Raw genomic sequence first — 19630 nt, forward strand, 5'->3', positions numbered from 1 at the left:
CGAGATATGCTGCCGCTTTCCTCCTCCTCCTCCTCCCCCCCCGAGATATGCTGCCACTCTGCCCCCCCCCCCACTTACCAGAGCAGACTCCAGGGTGTCTTGCGGGGCCGGCGGGGGACATCTACGCAATACGCGTATACAACTTCCGGTGCCGGCACTCAGCGGGGGATCTGTATCCTAACTGCATGTCCCGGGCGTCGGGCGCTAGACCCCGAATATAGGCCACACCCCCACTTTAAGTCTTTAAGGGAAAAAAGTGCGGCCTATATTCGAGCCAATACGGTATATATATAATATGTGTGTGTGTATATATGTGTGTATATATATATATATATATATATATATATATATATATATATATATATATATATATATATATATATATATATATATATATATATATGTAAGGTTAAAATCCTGTATTACTTTGTTACACTGAAAAGCTCTACCCGTCTGTCCCGTGTGAATAAATTATTGCATTTTTTCATAAGAATGTGGAATTCTGCCTCTTTTGATTCTTTTGTGTAAAACCTATTCAGACGGCTTTATACACGGCATACGGGCGACTCGGATTTTAAAATGTTCTAGCTTCAGACTCTTTCAAGTATCTGTAATTAATCATGTTTTTTGCCAAATCTGTTGAATATACTTCACAAAATTTCTAATCATGTCTCATTTACAGATTATATTATTATTATTTTTTTTTGGCCAGAACCAATTAACGTAGATTCTAATTACGTTTTCTTTGCAGTGAGGAAGGACTCGTTTGGACTCGATGACGTGACATTTGCCAGTCAGTCTGAATGTGGAGGTAAGAGTTTAAGGAAAAAAGCAAAAAAAATGTAATTTATTATTCATTATATTAACAATGGCAACCGGCGTCCAAAGACGTTACATGAAAGTTTCCATCGAAGTAGAGCGTGTGCTTTAGTGCCAGGGTTAACAGTTTTATTATTGACGTCCCAAACCACGACATTTTAATGAGCTTTTGCAATTTTAATTCAACCTATCGGTGCCCGGTTTTGTCTCGCATGACAACTAAGTGTTCCTGGAAAAAAAACAAAAAACAAAACAGTTATTTCTGGGAAGGGTTCGGACATTCAACATGCTTCAGATGCTGCGTTTAGTTATAAAAGTGGCCAATTCAGTGCAATAGGTGGAACGACCCCTTTAAAATATATAAAGAGTAACGTGCCGATGTAATGAAGTCTGGTAAATCGTCTTAGTAATTGCCGTGATACATGTGTTTCCTGACCATGTAAACAGAATATGTTGACAGGAACACAGATCTGACGATCTCCAACGCCGTTAATGGACAGAAGGATCTCAGTAGGAGGTTTAGATAAGTTGTTGTTACAGGGGAGAGGGTACAGGGGGCTGAAGACCGGTCATCATTAACCTAATGTGAGGCACCTTCGATTGGTCTTTATAAATGGACTCCTTTCTGCCTTCTTAACTAAAACCAATTATTGAGCCCAATCTGTCCAAGCGCAATGTAGTTATTATAGAAAAAATGAATAAAAATTTTTATATTTTTGGGCGTTTTATTTTTTTTTTAAATAGAATTTTTTACATGTGCATTCCCAGTGGGGGAAAAACCTAAAAACTGGACCAAAAAAGAAAGCAGACCCCATTTTTCGTTTAGTTTTTGGTCCATTCATTTTCCTTTCCTGACCTTCCGTTTTGGATGAGATTGGCAGGGCTTCAATTTGAAACAAGTTTTGTTGGCACACTCACGCTCACGCACACTCGCACGGGCGCTCTCTCGGTGTCTCCCTACCTTCTCCGCCAACCACCTCCGTGTCCACGTCTTTTCCGCAGCTCTGTTGTTGTCTTGCCGCTTGCTTCTTCTGTCTTCTGTCATCTTTCTTGGTCCTCTTCCTCGCGCTGTCTGCTGCGCTTCTGCAAAAGCCTCTCCTCCATTTTTTTTTTAAATGCGGGAGAGGGAGCGCGAGGCGGCTCAGTCACTTTTTGTGGAAGCGCTCTAGGAGGCAATCTTAACGGAGCGGGGAGAAGGGACCAAGAAAGAAGACGGAAGAACAAAGAAGCGGAGCTGTAGAAAAGGATACGGGAACACGGTAGGGGAGGTAGGGAGACATTGAGAGAGAGTGTGAGTGTGTGTGTAAAAAAAAAATAAATAAATAAAAAATATTTGGACATTCGTACAAATTAACGAAATTGGCAAATTTCATTAAAATTCATAAGAATGGGATTATACAAGTCTACTAAAATCTGTAGTATTTGGCCACTTGGTTAATACACTGAGGGTAGTTAAACTTGCGCAGTATGGCTATCCTGGATCTATGAACTGGTTCGAAGCACACGAGACGGCCGAACGGTTCTTATCCGCTGTCCCGTTCCACGCGCGTTTTACTCATCGGCTGTTTTCCTCTCCTCCAGGTCTGTCCGGTGACAGTGATCTGATCTCTCTGACGGTGGACGTAGACTCTCTCTCGGGGTTGGATAATGGAATGGCCTCCAATCAGACTTCACCCAGTAGACCGCTCGCCGTCTCTCCATGCGCGGAGTCAGTAGCTCAGGGCTTCTCTGCCGCTAGCCTCGATGCATCCAGAGGCGAGACGGAGAAAGAAAGCCGTGGCCTGTTCCCTGTCCTGCTGAGGCAAAAAACGGACAAATCGGACTACTTAACGAAGGCCGGCGAGCTCATCACCATGGCCTTAAACAAAGAGACCGAGCAGGACTATGAAGCTGCCTTCAGCTTTTACAGGAAAGGGGTCGATCTCCTCCTGGAAGGCGTGCAAGGTACGATATGCCGCTCCATAATAACAGTCGCTTTGATACTTGGGGTTCCTCCAGTAGTCCAACCATAGAACATAGAATAAAGGCTCACAGTGATCATATTAAGCAATAACCTTGAACTTCTGGTGATATATAACATTTACGATTATAATATTTTTTGATGCGGTTGCCAAATTAACATCTATGAAACGTTTGGTTTTCTGGGATTAGAAAATGTGAAATAATTGTACTTGTTAGTGACGGAGGGGGCGGGGAGACTGCGCGGGGGCGGGAGGACTGCATGGGGGCGGGAGGACTGCATAGTGCATAGTTGCGCAGTGATAGCTGTAGAAAGAAGGAAGACAAATTCAATGCGTATGATATTTGAGTGCGCCCTTTCAATTTGTTTGTGTCCCCCTGCGCATGCATAGTGATTCTGCAGAATCCCCCCATATATGTTTGCCTCTCTCCACGTTCCCCAGTTGCATGGCTTGCCGGAGGTATGTTCGGCTAAACACATCTTCAGCTTACAAAAGTGCACGTGCCAGCCAGCTGCAGCGCTTGTGCAAGAGTTTCCAGGGGGTCTAACAAGACCACCCTCCAGAATGCCCGTAAATGAATCCCGCTGCTTTCAGTGGGGCTGCTCTCTTGCCACTGGCGCTGCAGCTTCTCCTACAAGTTCTTCTTTTCCCAGCCTACTTAAAGAATACATACTACAGTGCTTACAAAGTACTTAAAGCACTCATTAACGGGGCCGTATGGAAGACTAGACTGTTTCTTCAAGGTCATTCAGACATCGCATCTATCCAATATAATCCTGAGTCAGATGACCTCATTGGCCATTTTTCCAGTGCACATCCATTTTACATGCAGCTGACCAGCCCTGCAGCATGTGTGATGTATAACTGATGTGAATGTATACATCGCAGGTCAGCAACAAGTAACCTGTATATGTGTCCCAAAAGAAACTGGCTGATGTGGACGGGATGATCCCGGGACTCCTTCTAGAACTATAAACGGATATCTGCTTCTTTGTGCATTATTTGGGACAACTTTTAATGGTTTTATTCCCCAAAGTTTTTTCGGAGGGTCCAAATGCATATTTCCACCGGCTGCGTTGTGAGCCGCGCGCGTAATTAGAGTGTTTTATTCTCTTCTTCCACATCGTTCCCTCGAGAAAAGCACCGGAGCGTGTTATTGGTGCGTTTTTCCGAGCAAAGGAATAATTTCTCCCCGTGTTTGTAAATGTGTATTAAGTTTGGTTTTACAGGTAATTAAGTAGCTTTTGAGTTGATGTTCTGTTTGCACTACCAGTAATAAGGACTCCGAAATAAGCACTCGCACATCGCAGCCCCCAACATCATCATTTGCTTAAAAAGAGTTCTAATTACAGCTGACGAGGCATGGCCACCATAAAAATGCATTAGTTAGGCTTGACATGTTAATTACCTGTTTTTGCAGATGTTTTTATGTATTGTTATGCGAACAGTTTACAAAATAATTGCAGGAAAGTCAAATGGAAAATAAACGAAGTGGGAGGATTTTTGCCTAAATATTTTCATTCATGCGCATCTAGATGAGGTACAGCTGCTGCTCTCCGGAGACAGACGAGGAATCTCGAAGGGTCTATATTACAGGGGTCTCTTTCATGCAATCACTCGGTTTTATTTTTTTTTGCCAGAGCTTTTTAAACCAACAGCCACTGCTCTTCCACATTTTCCACTGTAAAAAGCCGCAAATACACTCTGGTTACGGTTAGAAGTCCCTGCGGAGTCAGAATGCACCCGGCATGAATAACTGTCGATTGTCATTTAAAAAAAAAAAAAATCTCTTTTCTTTTTCATTTTTTCCCCCCCCTTTTTTTTAATTTTTTTTTAATTTATTTAATTTTTTTTTTTTTTTTTTTTTTAGTGAAATTTTTTTCCACATTTTTGGGTAGGGTCCATAGCTGTATTATACTTCCTACTGGAAAGATTTTTTTTAGCAGCTTTTTAAAGGATAACTTGGTGTTTTCAACCAAATTTTGTAAAATAAGCAAAACAATCTTGGTTTGACCAGCAATAAGTTACACATATTTAAATAATTTAATAATGTTTAGATTGAAAAGATTATTAGTTTTAGAGCAGATGATACAATACAAATTGGATGCCTCAACCTGTCATCGTAATTTTTGTTATTGGTGGTTAGCGGCCGGCTACCTTCCATTTTTAACACTGAGATTCTTAAGGAATGTTGGCAATTAATTTAGAAATGTTATAAAAATGTATTTTGTATTAAACTTCCTTCTGGAAAAATTTTATAGCAGCTTTTTTTTTTAAAGGATAACTGTTTTTGTGCGCCCAAATAGTCCAAATATTAACAATTAATTTTGGGGGGAAAAAAAAAAAATATATATATATATATATATATATATATATATATATATATATATATATATATATATATACATTGTATTTATTAATATGGAGTGCTACAAGTTCCCTTTAAATTACCCAAAATTAGCCAGGTTAATATGGAATGCTACAGGCCATTTATACACGAAGTAGTATTAATCCCGAACAAACGCTGTTGCATGCTTTAAATGGCCATAGGGAGACACTTTTGTGTGATGTTACAAGCAAGGATGGGGCCCTGTGTAATGAATAATTCAATCGGCAAAGAGACAGTAAGTAATTTCACTGCTTCAACTATACATTATACAGGGCCAGCCAAGCAGAAGCTCACTGGCAATGGTTCTTTATAATGTATAGTGATTCCTCCTTTAGTGAATAAACCCAAATGTCCCTATGACTCGGAATTAGTAGGCGATGATTGTAAAGTGACAATTTTTTTAATTTTGTTTTTCGAGCCACAATTCTAAAGCGGAGAAGCCAATGAATAGAAGGCTTGTGTTTCAGCCGGCGTTTCCTTGATGGCTTCGCCCGTGACACAGTCTGGCTGTAAAGGTTATTATTTGTGTTATATGCGATCCCCGACCTCTCTCCGTCCCAAGTTCTTTTGTGAAAAACAATGAGAAACGCTTAGTGCCTCGTGCGGAAGTGTTTGTTACTAGCAATCATAGATGCGCGCTTCCAAATTAAAGGGACACGTACGCACCCCAGTTTTTTTTTACCCCTTAATTCTTCATTTATTTATTTATTTACACTTTACTGAGAGGGCGGTAGATAAGTGGAACAGTCTCCCAGCGGAAGTGGTGGGGGGTAATACAGCGAGGGAATTAAAGCATGCGATAGGCTTATGGCTCCTGAATCTAAGACAAGATCACGAACTGACCAAGGTTTGAGTCTTTACAGCAGACTAGTTAGATCTACTGTCACCTTCTGTGTTTCTATATGTCAGTGTTATATAAGCTTCAGTAAACGAGTGGGGCTGACATTAACGCGCTATATATGTTTCTATTAGAAACAGCTTTTTTTAGGGTTAACTATTTCCTTAACTGGGAAGTTCCGTAACGTCCGCTTCTCAGCCCGTTTCTGGATGCGTTGGTTGGAAGTCCGTGCGCTGGCCGTGAGCGGGCGAGTGATGGATGGATTAAATGCGCTGCTCGGTCAGCATCTGGTTAGCCGATAGTTCCCAGAACCCACTATTATCCATCTGCCCCGGAACGCCTGCTGCCTGGCAATATCCTCGACGCGGGGGGCCGGGAGATAGAAGGTCTGCATGCACTCTGCGGCCCCTGCGTCTGTCCTTCCCTCGTGCGAAATCCACAGCGAAGAAACAACTTCGATCCGGATCCGTTACCGGTGCTTTTTACTGGATTTTTTTTAATGAACTAAACGGATCGAACCTCGTTCTTGTCTCCTTGTGCGAGCGGCTCTGGTGAAAGGCTGGCTTTGTGTTTGGTGTTCCTTTTACCTCCGGTTCTGTTAGGATGGTGGGGGGTTATTTTTGGGGTGTAGATTTGTTAGAACTGCAGGTTATTAAACACACGTTCTAATTGTCACTTATCTTTTCTACATTTTTAATGCCGACGTCTCCCTTACATAGAATCTGACGACAGATAAGAACCTTTATCGTGATGTAAGACTCCAGTCTTAATCAGCCCTTGATGTCGTCTTAGATTCAGGAGCCGTAAGCCTGTCCCATGCATGTTTAATTTCCCTCACTGTATTAGCCTCTACCACTTCTGATGGGAGGCTGTTCCATTTGTCACTTAGCTGTTTTCATGGCAAATTTCTGGCTGTAACATAATTGCAAAAAGGGTTTTATAACGATCAATTAGTCTTTTAAACTAATTGATCAGCGAACGCAAGTGCCATTGGAACACAGGAGTGATGGGAGTGATAAAGGGCCATTGGAACACAGGAGTGATGGGAGTGATAAAGGGCCATTGGAACACAGGAGTGATGGGAGTGATAAAGGGCCATTGGAACACAGGAGTGATGGGAGTGATAAAGGGCCTCTGTACGCCTATGAAGAGATTCCATTAAAAAAATCAGCCGTTTCCGGCTACAATAGTCATTTACAACATTAACCCCATCTGCGCTGGATTTCTCATCCATGTTATTTTAATGGAGCAAATGTGCTTTTCTTTCAAAAACAAGGACATTTCTTAGTGATAACATTTGAACGGCAGTGTATAAATATCTCCACATTTACTGCCAGTCTGCCCCTTTTGTAAGGTTTGTGTATGTTGAAGCTTTTTTAACCCCTTCTACGACTCATAGCCTACCCTGGCTTTGACAATGTGGCATAGGGTTTAAAGGCCACTTCTTAATGCACTTTCTTGATGACAATAGTCAGATCGGTGGCAAGTACAGGATAAATATCCCAGATCCATTATCCCCTATCCGAAATACGCCTGCCCCCGAGCGTCTTGTATAAGGGATGCTCAACCTGTATTAACATTTGCCTGAAAAATGCCATGTATTCCATCTTGTGCCGACGTTAAGTTTATCATTTAATCCCTGATTTTATCTTATGATTTTATTTTATTATGCGAAGTGCTAAAAGCGAGGAGGTAGATCTTGGTTTAACCAGCAATAAATTACACATATTAATATTTAATTTAAGGCATTATTGGTTTAAGAGCATGTGATCTAAATAGTTAAATTTCCAAACATGTCACATTTAAGTAGCTTTCAAATTGAAATCATAGGACAAGTAAATTGTTGGTACTATATAAATAAGATCTCTTGGGGAATGATATCGTCATCATGAAGTATTAATATTTAGGCTGATAGGACAATAAAGATTGGATGTCAGCCTTCCATCATAATTTGTTATTGTTGGTTAGCGGCCGGCTACCATTGATTTAAACATTTATAGTTTTTTAGGAATGTTTGCAATTAATGTAGAATTGTTATAATCTCAGCGACTGTAACAAAGATTCCAGTTACTGCAGGACTTGTACACGTATGGCGCCATCTAGAGGGCACATGAGCTACTGCGTTAAAAGATTTTCTTACTTGGGCAGTTGTGGGGGGGTAGATCGTATTTTATGCACGCCCGGTGTATATGCTGTTAATAGTGCGCTGACCGAATAAGCAGTGTGTTAATTAATTAATGATGAATTATTATAAGGCTGGAAGCATCAGTGTCTAGCAGACAGTGATATACACTCATCACGCAAACTAGACAAAAATCAAGATATTTAAAGAGGTTTTCCTACAAAACACAGCTTTTTGCATGGTTCACACCATTTTTTTGTTTGTTTTCTGCTTCCGTAGGCGAGTCCAGCCCAACGCGAAGGGAAGCCGTGAAGAAGAAGACGGCTGAATACCTGATGCGTGCGGAGACCATTTCTAGCCTGTGCATTAGACGTTCCACCGATGAGGGTCTACTTAGCGATGTGAGTTAAAACTGAACTCTTTGTCCAGCTCTGATATACATTTATATAGATTGGAATAACAGTAGGTTGTATAATTGCTTTTTGGATATATGACTCCACCAGTTGAATGGCACTTTATTTCCATAAATGTGAGCATTGGAAAGTATTTCCATAATAGAATATTTCAGTGTATGTTTCCATCATGTTCTTTGTGACATTCAGGACCCCCACATTTGCATGAAGCCCACACATCAGATTGGTGACTATCAAATCAGTTGCTGAACAGCCGTGTTCTGAATGCTGTAAGCGACATGCTATGGGAAGATTCCTGTGCTGACTTTGCATTACTTATGATTGTTTACTATATATTTGTAGTGTACGTTATCCCCGCGTATTACTCTCTCTAGATCTCATATTCATGATATAGCCCGTATGTCCTGTTTAAGCCTGCATAAGATCATGAAAGTTACTATTTGGTATCACCTGTATCATTCCAAATCATTTATACATTTTCCATTTCTAAGAAATCCCTGCTTATACCAGTCTGTTTTTAGATAATCACTTCTTTTAAGAGAATGGGTTAAACTAGTACTATAAAGCGCAGCACATACAGAAGGACGTAACACCATCCAATCTCAGCTATGCTTTATGTGTTGGTGGCTTACGTGGAATTGGCTGCTGCTCCTACCCCCACTTCCGTTGGGTATCACGGGAGGGTTACTGAGCATGTGCAAGAGGAATGCTACCTGCGTACACTTCCTGTTTTCAGTAGAGGCAGCCGTGGGAGGAGTTAAGTGAGACAGGAAGTAACTCCAGTAACTAAAGAATGCTTGTATTGGTTTGCATGCAGTAAAGTGGAAAAAAATGGACTCCAGTATGGAATAAATAAATGTTTTATGTCCCGTTCCACATCCTGCCGCATAGTGCCGTGGATCCAACACATACTGAAGAGATTTTACATTGCGTCACAATCCTCACGATGGCTCCTTTATTTTCTGCCCCCTCGTTCTAAGTTCATCCAATCTCTGGGGATCTTAAACATAGTCCGACTACCCTTGTTGAGTTAACATCAGTCCGGTTTAATTTTCCGGAAACAAACAGGTTTATGAATTACTGTTACTTTGTGAGCTCCCCCTCTGTACTCTTAATTTATTTACTTGGAACTTAATAATTAGAGAGACACATAAAACGTCACCTTTCATCTTGGCTCTCTGATTTATGATAAATTTAGTTCCTTCGGCCTGGCATTTGCTCCAGCGGGCGTCCTTCCTTCAAGTACCACGCTGATTGATGTCTCATCTTTGATATCTTCCATTAGCCTCCAGGAGCTCGGAGTTCAAGGCCCTCTTGGAACCTAAGGAGTCCTGCAGAGGAACTGAAGGCCTTCAGAGTGCTCGGGGTGATTGACAAGGTAATTCTTCAGTATCTCTTCAAGAGTTCACTCATAAATCCGCCGCATGCTGACATTTTTGTCTTTGAAGCTGAGGATCTTAAGGATCTGAAACAAAAGGGGAAAATGACTCAAATGCATCCGCACTTTTAAAATTTAAAAGCAACAAAAGGGGGGAAAAAAAGCATTCTTTATGTAAGCAATTCGTGTAAGGTTGTGCAAAATATATCTGATGGGAAGTGCATGGTACGTGTTTTGTTGATGTTCAACAACATGGCTTAGATCAGTTCGGTAATTTGCTGTTTCCACTCTTGGCATAACTGAAATTATTGCTTAAAACTACATATAGTTTGTCATTTTTTGTTGTGGGATCAGTGTTTTGGTGCGATTTCATTTAAAGTTAGCCCAGCAGAAGCTGAAGTCCAGCATTACATAGTTACATAGTATATAAGGTTGAAAAAAGACCGACGTCCATCAAGTTCATCCCTTCTACCCAACCTTCCTCCAAAAGAAGGCAAAAAATGTAATTAAGCTTCAAATTCTGCCATCAGGGGAAAAAATTCCTTCTTGATTCCAAAAGGCAATCAGATTCTCCTTGGATCAAGAAGATATGAATGTTATCCTATTTATAGCCCTAATAGCTCTTATCAGTTTGCTGAAGTTCTCTCCATTCTTCAATCCCCCCCCCCCCCTTACAACAGCTGCCTGAACTAATCGGCAACAACCAGCAATTTAACAAAAGAGAAGAGATAACTTAATGGGGAGAAATGACCGAGCAGATCATTACCCCCCCCCAAATGTTATGGCTGCCCTCATATGGAATACACATAAGGCTTTTAAAACATGTATATAGTTTCCTTACCCTAGGCAGGTACACAACTGTCCTACCCCAATCTGTGGCACTTTAAATGCCAATGTGATCTAAGTGCTTTCAAAACACCATTCAGTGTGTGTGTGTGTGTGTGTGTGTAGAGTCAGTATGTACGCATGTAAATGTATAGTGCTAGAGTCAGTGTGTTTACTGTATTGTAGTGTCAGATTTGTTGTGTATTTGTGTATAGTGTTATATAAACCATACACGCTTACTCTACATATACTGTTAGTGTGGGTTTATAAGTGTTATGTTAGTGTGTATGAGCATAACGTGTTTTGTGTGTGTTCCATATGGCATCAGTATGAGTGTGTATGTCGCCATATAGTGTTACGGTTTGTGTGTGTGTGTATGATGTTAGAATGTGTATGTTATTGTTTGTGAGCATATGATGATTGCGTGTGTCTATTACTGTATGGTGTTAGAGTGTGTAAGTATGTGTTTGGTGTTAGCGTGTGTATGGATATGTAAATGGTATTACAATGAGCGTGTATGTCAGGGTTAGTGGCACCTGAGGCACAGTGAGCTCCATTCCATGTAGATTCATCTTTCCTTCATGTTTTAATTATGTACATTATGTACTACTGCATTTATCAAATTTATTTAATAAACATTGAATTGATCGCCAATTATTTAGTGTATTTAAATATTTTTTATAACATATATTTTGTAAGATCTTTTATCTTACCTAATATTTTATATTAAGGGGTCGTACGATGGTGGAGCTTTACCTTAGACTGAAGGGATATGACCGAAACGTTAAATATGTGAAAATTAAACTCCTGGATCCAAACCAAGTTTGTCGAACCCTACTTTAAGGGGTTAAAAGTGTGAAAAGACATCATAATGGATGCCTCGCGCCTCCTTTCATAGATTTGATCAGCCAGTGATGTCCCCTGTGACCTTGACTGGTTATTTTGTTCGATGACAAGTAGCCCACCATGCATCCTTTATACTGTGGGCTTGCCCGTCGCCTGCCTCCAGGTCTGAGCCTTCCCTTATGGTGGCTTCGGCGCGATTCCTCCCGTCTCGTGTCTCAGGGCTTTGATGCATATGTTCTGAAGGTGGCCACAGTGACTTTGGATGGCAGCAGATGGCAAACCTTCAGGCTGCCACCGGCTATACTGGTGTTAAGTTGGAGAGTTAACGTTTGATGATAGATCAGCGGTGCATATGAAAGGATTCGGCGAAAAAAAAATATCTTTAATTAAAATATTAGCATAGTAAACATTTTTTTTTTACATTTGCATGCAATAGAAATAACTTTAACTGTTTTTTAAAGGAGGCAAAATATATATATATATATATATATATATATATATATATATATATATATATATTTTTTTTTTTTAGTGACACTAAACTTTTTTTTTTAACCTTTAAAAAACAATTAAGCAGACCATACTTACTTTAAAGGTAAGATCTACAAAATCGTTCCCCTAACCGCCTTTACTAAGCGTCCGAGGCTTACTCAATGCCCTGGTGCCCCTGCGTCCAAAAAAAAATGTTGGCTTTCTAGACACAGCCGGCTCATTGAAGTGCTCTTTGAGTATATGAGACCGTTCTGTGAGTTTAAGCAGGTTTGGCCAATAGAATAGACTCCAACCAGATGTTTTTTGTTTTTCGCACTAACCTCGAAAGCTGTTTCCGACGTGCTAGGAGACCAGGTCTGGCACCAACAGTCATACCGCACGCAAAGTCACTGAGATCACGCCGTGTCCCGACTCTCATGTTTGGTCAACTCAACCTCTTGATTTATATACAGAGTCCCGGCCATGTGGCTCGCTGTTTGGCTCTGCATGTTAATGAGTATATAAGGGTGTTTTTGTTCCGTGTGTGCTGGGCTAGAGCCTTGAAAGGACCATAAAGCCCACTGACTCTCTTTCTGGTCCTAGACCACGGGTTCTTCATGCTTTCTTCTACCAAGGTCTCATCGCTGAAGATCTGATGGATTCGCGTGTCGCCATAGCTGATACACGTGTTTATCCAAGATGATTCTCATAAATGGCTTTTAACCAACGCTGACCGGTAACACAAGAAGTAGCGCTGCTTTTACCAGCTGAAATTAGCAAGAATAAACCAAGGAACGGTGATCAGTGTTTGATGTACTTGAGAAATACATCCGAGCGGACGGCATATCGGCATAGTGTCTGTTCCTGTAGGAAAAAAGCTATACAATAAGATGATGGTATCTAACAGCATGAAGTTGAGTATGTAATTGTAACTGAATAGCCTCTTAAAGGTGGCACTTAATGTCTCTGTGATCACTGGATCAGAGGATCTGCAATTCATCTCATTGTATGACGGCTGCTATAGAGCAGACAAGGTCTCCGCGTACGGCACTGGCTCCCGAGGACCAAAACGCCGCTCCGTCCTTTTGTTTGTGAATATGCTAATGTGCCGTTACTAAACCACATAAAGAAATCCTAGAACGTATTAATTAATGCGGTAAGGTGTTCTAGCATTATGTATCTCTTCTTGTTCTCTCTAGAATGGTTTCATTGACAGCTGGTTCTAATTCTTACAGATTGTTTTTATTGTCTCTCCAGTTTGCAGAACAATAATATTCATAAATGTATATTTTTTATATAAAATAATAAAGCATATAATAAAGTAACATAGCATATAATAATATAGATCATGTTTTTACTTCCTGCAATCTGCAGCGCTCTTCGCCTGTCTGCGTTTGGTTTTTCCGCGGGGTTATTGAAGCCGTTTGACTGTCCTTTAAGCTTATAGCTTCATTAGTAATTGGACCAGCGTCGGCTAAAGGAAAAAAAAACTTGGCTCCTTCATCGTGAGATGAGGATGAAGCCATTATATTAATACGCATCTCCAGAACTGTTCATTACGCTAGGAGTGATGCCTGCCGATTGGAAGCGCTGCAGATGTTCAGAGGGTAGACTCTAGATCACGACACATTCGCCCCTTTCTACCAAGACTATTGTCATTAGAACCCCTTCTCTCCCGATTACTTCTCGCCGGCTGTCTTTTCCGAAACATGTTTTGTGTCCTGGATGTCGTTCGTCTGTTCGGTGGAGTTTTGATTGGCTGCGCTCCACTTTAAATAGTAAATCTCCCTTATTCTGCTGTTGTTATAGCGATGACCTTATCTATACAGTTATTATCAATGAACAGATATGATATAATGATATATTTGTTTGCTCATTTTTTTTTCTTTTGATTTCATGATTTAGTCCTTCCCCGTGCTCTTTTTAGACGTCACAAGTGTTAGAGCACGGAACATGACGATGTTCTAGAATACGACGCTCTGCGTTCAGCGCCGTAGATAAATGAGTGTAAAAGGTTATGGAATGTGATATAGAAATCGATAATAATGACAAGCCTCTCAAAGTTTAAATAGGAAAAATTAATGGGAAAAAACCGGGGCATGAGCTGAATCAGTACAGTGCTGCGGAATATGATGGCGCTATATAAACTAATATATAATTAGGCATGACGTGTTTGGAGGTGGGCAGAGCATTAGGAGGAGGAGTGAGCGGGGCGCCATCCTGCGCGGACCTGTTTAGTCTTCCTTATAGAGTCTCTGGGTGCCCAGGAAAGCTGGGTCAGGTTTACGCGATAAAAACAAAATAATTGACAGCTGGTATTCCTGAGCATTGAAGTCACGGAGTGGTACGGAGGATATGGGGCAGAGGCGGGCGACCCGGTCCTCCTAATCCATCTGATTGAAACGGACCTTATGCTGAAAACTGGGGAGGTGGAGTGGAATTTATTACCAAGGTTAACTCATGGAGAGCAAGTGTGTTTTTGGAGTATGGGGACTCGAGACGTACTTTACTTAGAGTAGCCTCCCAGCAGAGGTGGTAGAGGCGAATACCACAAGGTAATTTAAACATGCATGGGGTGGGAATCTAAGACGAGACCGGCCACTGATTGAGGTCTTGCATCAGGAAAAACGTTTCTGTTAATGTTTCTGTGTTTTCTGTCCTGCAAGGGGTTAATGCTAATATTTATAGGGTCGCTAATATTTATGGCTGCTTCTAGAACCTGAAAATATCCAAGTGCCTTAACCCTTGTTGCTTCAGGGGGTTACATAGTAAATTCCAGCATGCCTCTGCAAGGGTTACTTCGAAGGTCTCTCGCTATGTGAAAGAACCATGTATGTTCAGCTCATCACGTGTCTCCACTCTTTCACACGGCAATGTCATTAATGTGTCTGAAGCGGTAGTTGAAGGTGCTTCTCTTAAAGAGTATTGTTAACTAAACATTATTGCCAAACAGATGGGAAGCATTCTCCGGCCTCATGTTTTCAGACCTAATTATATTAGCGCCAGTCCTGTACGGCTCAGCTGAAGAGGTGTATCCAGGGGCCAATTTATAATCATTTAGGCAACACCTGTTTGGGAAAAACTGACAGTCAAAGGGCATATTTTAAAAAAAATCACATATGTTCTCGTATTTATTACTTCGGTGTGAATGATATCCAGGTGCAAATAAACCGGGGAGTGTGAAATCGGACTGGAACGAGAGGCTGACGCTTTTTAGGTGCCTGACGGGAACGTTTCAATGTTGTCTGTACTATGCTGCTGAACGGAACACTTTTATAACTAAATATTACTTTAGAAATGTAATTAGCATTATTGTTGATCTTGCCGTATTTTGCCCCGTTAATATTTTCCCAGCGGATGCTTAAAGGGACAGTCTGGATTTTTGAGTCCATGAAGAGCCAGCCAATCACATGTATGCTGGCAAACCAGCAGTGTCCAGAGAGGAGACATGATTGGCTGCCGCTACTCCCGCTGGCGAGAATAGTAGTTCTACTGAGCATGTGCAGGAAGCATACCGTGGTATGCTCCCTCTTTCAGTGGAGGTGGCTGTGGGAGGAGCTATCTGAGGCCGAGAACTTATCCTGAGATAAAAAAACCTCGCTCGGTTTATAGGATAGGACTGTTATATATTTCCATCTTAAATGATTGAACACTACAAGGGACTATATTAAGTGAAGTAGATAAATATACGCTACGCAATGTGATTGTGTTATATGAATCGGTTAATAATAATGACATTACTCCTAAATAGTAATAAATTGAGGGGGCGTGGCCTGGCGACGGAGCTGAATGGACGCAAGGATCGTTTCTCCTGTATGTATGCGGTTCATACTTTGTCCGTGCTATGGAAGTACCGATGTAATGTATTTCTGGATGTGCTACTGTGTGTCTACCGCTATGCTATACCGCTGTGTGTCTCCCTGACTTAACTGAATGCAATCAAAGCATGGAGGCTGAGCGGCTCATTTCAGCACAAGGAGCCGATTACAATTAAAGTAAACCTCGGCTTTAAACTGTGAACTGTTAGATTTGAAGGTGGTAGAAGGAACGCTGCAGACTGGCAAAGCCCATTTCATTACATTACAATAATCTATATAGCGCCGGCAGATTCCGTAGCGTCGGTAAAATAACTTAAAATCATGCACAAAAACAAACTGCTACAAAAGGAGAAGAGATGTATCTGTCTGCTACGGCACCGCCGGCTGCTTCTGTCATAATAAAAATAATAAGCTAGCTCCGTACGTAAAGATAAAGCGGTAAAGGGTGACATTTGAGTGTTTTTTGCTCTCGCTTTTCCGTTTCGCCAGCCCTCGCTAGCGCTGCTGTGTGATACATTTAGAATTTCCACCTTCTGTTTTGTTGGCAAGTTAGTTTAATGTCGCGCAGCCCAGCGTTTTCCTATTGTGAGCCATTTGTTTCCCGACCAGGATTCCTGCTCTGTGAAAGTCACCAGTCTTGCTGGGCATGGCGTCCTCGCAAGGCTTTGTAATTAGACCGCAGATTGCCTGCTTCTTCAGACTCAAGATGACCCTTCTGGCTTTCGGCGCAAGTCAGCAGCTGGCATATTCCCCCGCGGCCCGTTTGTCCTTTGGTTTGTAACCAACAGAGTAACAGCTCTATCCCAAGATCCACAGCGGGATGCCCGTGACAATTATGGCCTCCGATGCTGGACAGCAGACGAGGCACTAATAAATGTGATTACAAAAAGTGGGACTCGTGTCAAGAAATCCTCATGTCTAGTGCGGCAGATTATCTCCGCGCGCGTGTCACGGTTTAAAGATACAGTAGCGGGTTTACTGCCCACCAGCGACTTGCCGCGTTCCAGACGGCTAATAATATATATCATTTACTCTTTTCATATGAAATTGTCAAGCGGCCCGTGTGATATGCGGACGTCTTGCAGGTCATTGGCACAACAGTGTCCTGTATGGCCCGTACTCTCGTTCTCTAGCTGGAAGGGCCGGGTGTATAAAGGATGCACATGTTACCCAACCAAACAGCCATGAAGCTTTACATTATTATTAAAATATTGTTTTTTTCCCTTCTTTTCTAGGTTCTGCTTGTCCTGGATACAAGAACACAGGAGACGTTTATTTTAAAAGTAAGGTTTTTTTTTACATTTCTGTTGTAATTTGAATATAGAATTTTTTCACGTGATATTCTGCTCTCTGTATAGCAGTTAAGAGAACTTTTCCCATAATAAGTGCCACCTTGAATGTGTTTTTCCTGCAAGAAGAACTGAGCTGGCCCTGCATAGAGCATAGTTAATTAGGTGAGGTTGCTTGAGGGTCACCTCCCTTTATTATGTTTTATACAGGGCCACTTCTGTAGCAGGAGATAGTAACTAGGGCTGGCAGAGGTGTATCTTGGCTGGGCCACATACTTCTGCCGGTGCCATCTACCACGCTCAGCGCCGGGGTATGATTTCATATGGCGACACGCTGCGTGGAAGGTCACTATGGAGGCTGTGCCGGTTAGCGCCGGTTACGAGGGACATCTCTGATGTCTCGAACCAGCTAAAGGAGAAGTGGAGCTCTTGGAAGCCCAGTAGGGTGATCCGCACCCAGTTACGCGGCAGAGGGGCTGCCACCCTAGCATACACTACTAATGATCCGTCTCAACTCATCTGTAAAGTCCTAGTCATAGTGAACTGTAGGTCACACCACCTCGGCCCTGGTACATGACCCCGCGGTCACAAGTGCAATACACAATTTCATTAAAACTGCTTTTAAGGAAGTTTTCTTCACTAGGTGTAGCGACTTTGACCTCCTACATAAAACATTTAACTCTTTAAGCTCAGTTGTTCAAGTTTCTGTTCAAGTCAATGTGTCCCTCAACCCCGGCGGCATCCAAGATATTCATTCATTCACATTCAGCTAATAGGGTTTCGGACTCGAGCATAGAAAATACTATTTGTTTTCTGGAAATCATTTGGAAATGACTTGATATCTCTGACAGATCCAAAACCTAACATCAGAATGGGAAGTTAGATGCTCAGCCGAGTTATCTGTCAGATGATATGTGGGGTTATTTCCAAACGATAACCTGAGATAATACTCAGAGGTGAGACAATAATAAGTTGCCAGATGAAACTTTTGCCTGTCCGTGGCTGGAATATTTCTGCAAAGCGAAGGACTGATGTTGTCTACGGGATCTCGACATATTAAAGGCCAAATTTTGCTCGGAAAGTAAAAAAAAAAAAAAAACCAGGACGCGAGGTCACAAGTAAAATACACAGCGTGTCACTTTGATGACTTAGTTTGCGAGGGAGTTTCTAATAAAAGCAGTGACCCGCGTAATTGATTTTAATGGTAGCTTTGTGCCATCTTCTGTTCTCTGGATACCTGCCAGATGCCATCAGCGCGGCCCCGGGGGACCGAAGGACACGGAGGAGCAGATGAGCAGCTTCTCTGAAGCCCACAGTAACTTGGACAGATTAGTTTGGTTGATAAACACAAAGAACAGCAGGGACCAAAGGATGCCGAGGGTACAACTGACCTTTCTGTTCTCTGTCAGGGTCTGAGGAAAAGCAGCGAGTGCTCTGGGAGCCGAAAGACCATCGCCCCCCGCTGCGTGCCCAACATGGTCTGTTTGCACAAATACATCATCTCGGAGGAGTCGGTATTCCTGGTGCTGGAGCACGCAGAAGGTTGGTCGGGGTATCAAAAGAGGCTGCCAAATGCAGCGTTTAGCTTTGACTCCTGGGGTCATCGGATTCTCCTCTGTACCTTGTTATCTTTACGTGTCACTCGAATGGTTTTAATGCTGAAGTTTAGCAGGGCGGCCAGACCTTCGCTGCTAAATGCATCATTTTTTGTGGGTTCTGCTTCTATCTAAATACTCAGGTGTGCAAATATCGGGATGTGCAGGTGAAATGCAAGACATGTACCTGTATTCCCCATCCTGTACTGATAACACCCGAAAAAAAATGGCGGCACGGGAGTCTTATGTCTTAGACAAGGGTTAGAGAATAGCCTCTGCCGGCTGTAGGCCAGCAATTCCAGGGCAAGTTATAACAGTTTCAGTCTTCTCAAACATTTCGGGTCATAAGCAAAGACACACCGCACACTTGGTGACCTTGCCAATCACAGATGGTATTTATTGTGAGATTCCAGACACAATTAATATTATTTGGGCAGCCAGGAAAAAAATGTATCCATAAATACAACTTTTACGTCTCCTTTTTATAACCCCTTAAGGACAATGGGCGGTCCCTAAACCTATTGAAAACATTATTTTCTTAATCCTGAAGTTATCCAGATCTGCAAATATGCCAAAAGTTTTAGAATTTCTCTGAATATTAACATTTTACAATAGATGTTATTTTTAAAGAGCAGATCAACATCGTGCAGTCGCCATAGCAACTGATGGAAGGCGCTGCCAACTGTTCTGTTTTTACCATTGGCTGATGTAAAACATTTACAACTCCCATCATCATCCAACCTCTTATCATTAGGAATGGCAGGGGTCGTCGATCCCAGGTTCAGTGTAAAAGGATCTCGAGCCCTGTAAACGCACAATATGTTGTAAATAGGGCATTCTTTGGCCGTATGATGTCACTTCTCCTG

General features: G+C 41.8%; 1 protein-coding gene across 1 annotated transcript in view; it reads left to right on the top strand.

The window, feature by feature from the left end:
- RPS6KC1 (ribosomal protein S6 kinase C1) overlaps window positions 1-19630 on the top strand; it is a 57474-nt gene that overhangs the window by 18984 nt on the left and 18860 nt on the right. The window contains exons 6-11 of the mRNA XM_053459028.1: window positions 752-811; window positions 2401-2763; window positions 8409-8530; window positions 9828-9920; window positions 17116-17163; window positions 18579-18711. Coding sequence (XP_053315003.1) covers window positions 752-811; window positions 2401-2763; window positions 8409-8530; window positions 9828-9920; window positions 17116-17163; window positions 18579-18711 — 819 coding nt within the window. The remainder of the gene's footprint in view (window positions 1-751; window positions 812-2400; window positions 2764-8408; window positions 8531-9827; window positions 9921-17115; window positions 17164-18578; window positions 18712-19630) is intronic.

The sequence above is a fragment of the Spea bombifrons genome, chromosome 3 (assembly GCF_027358695.1).
Source record: "Spea bombifrons isolate aSpeBom1 chromosome 3, aSpeBom1.2.pri, whole genome shotgun sequence".
In the NCBI taxonomy this organism is placed as follows: domain Eukaryota; kingdom Metazoa; phylum Chordata; class Amphibia; order Anura; family Pelobatidae; genus Spea; species Spea bombifrons.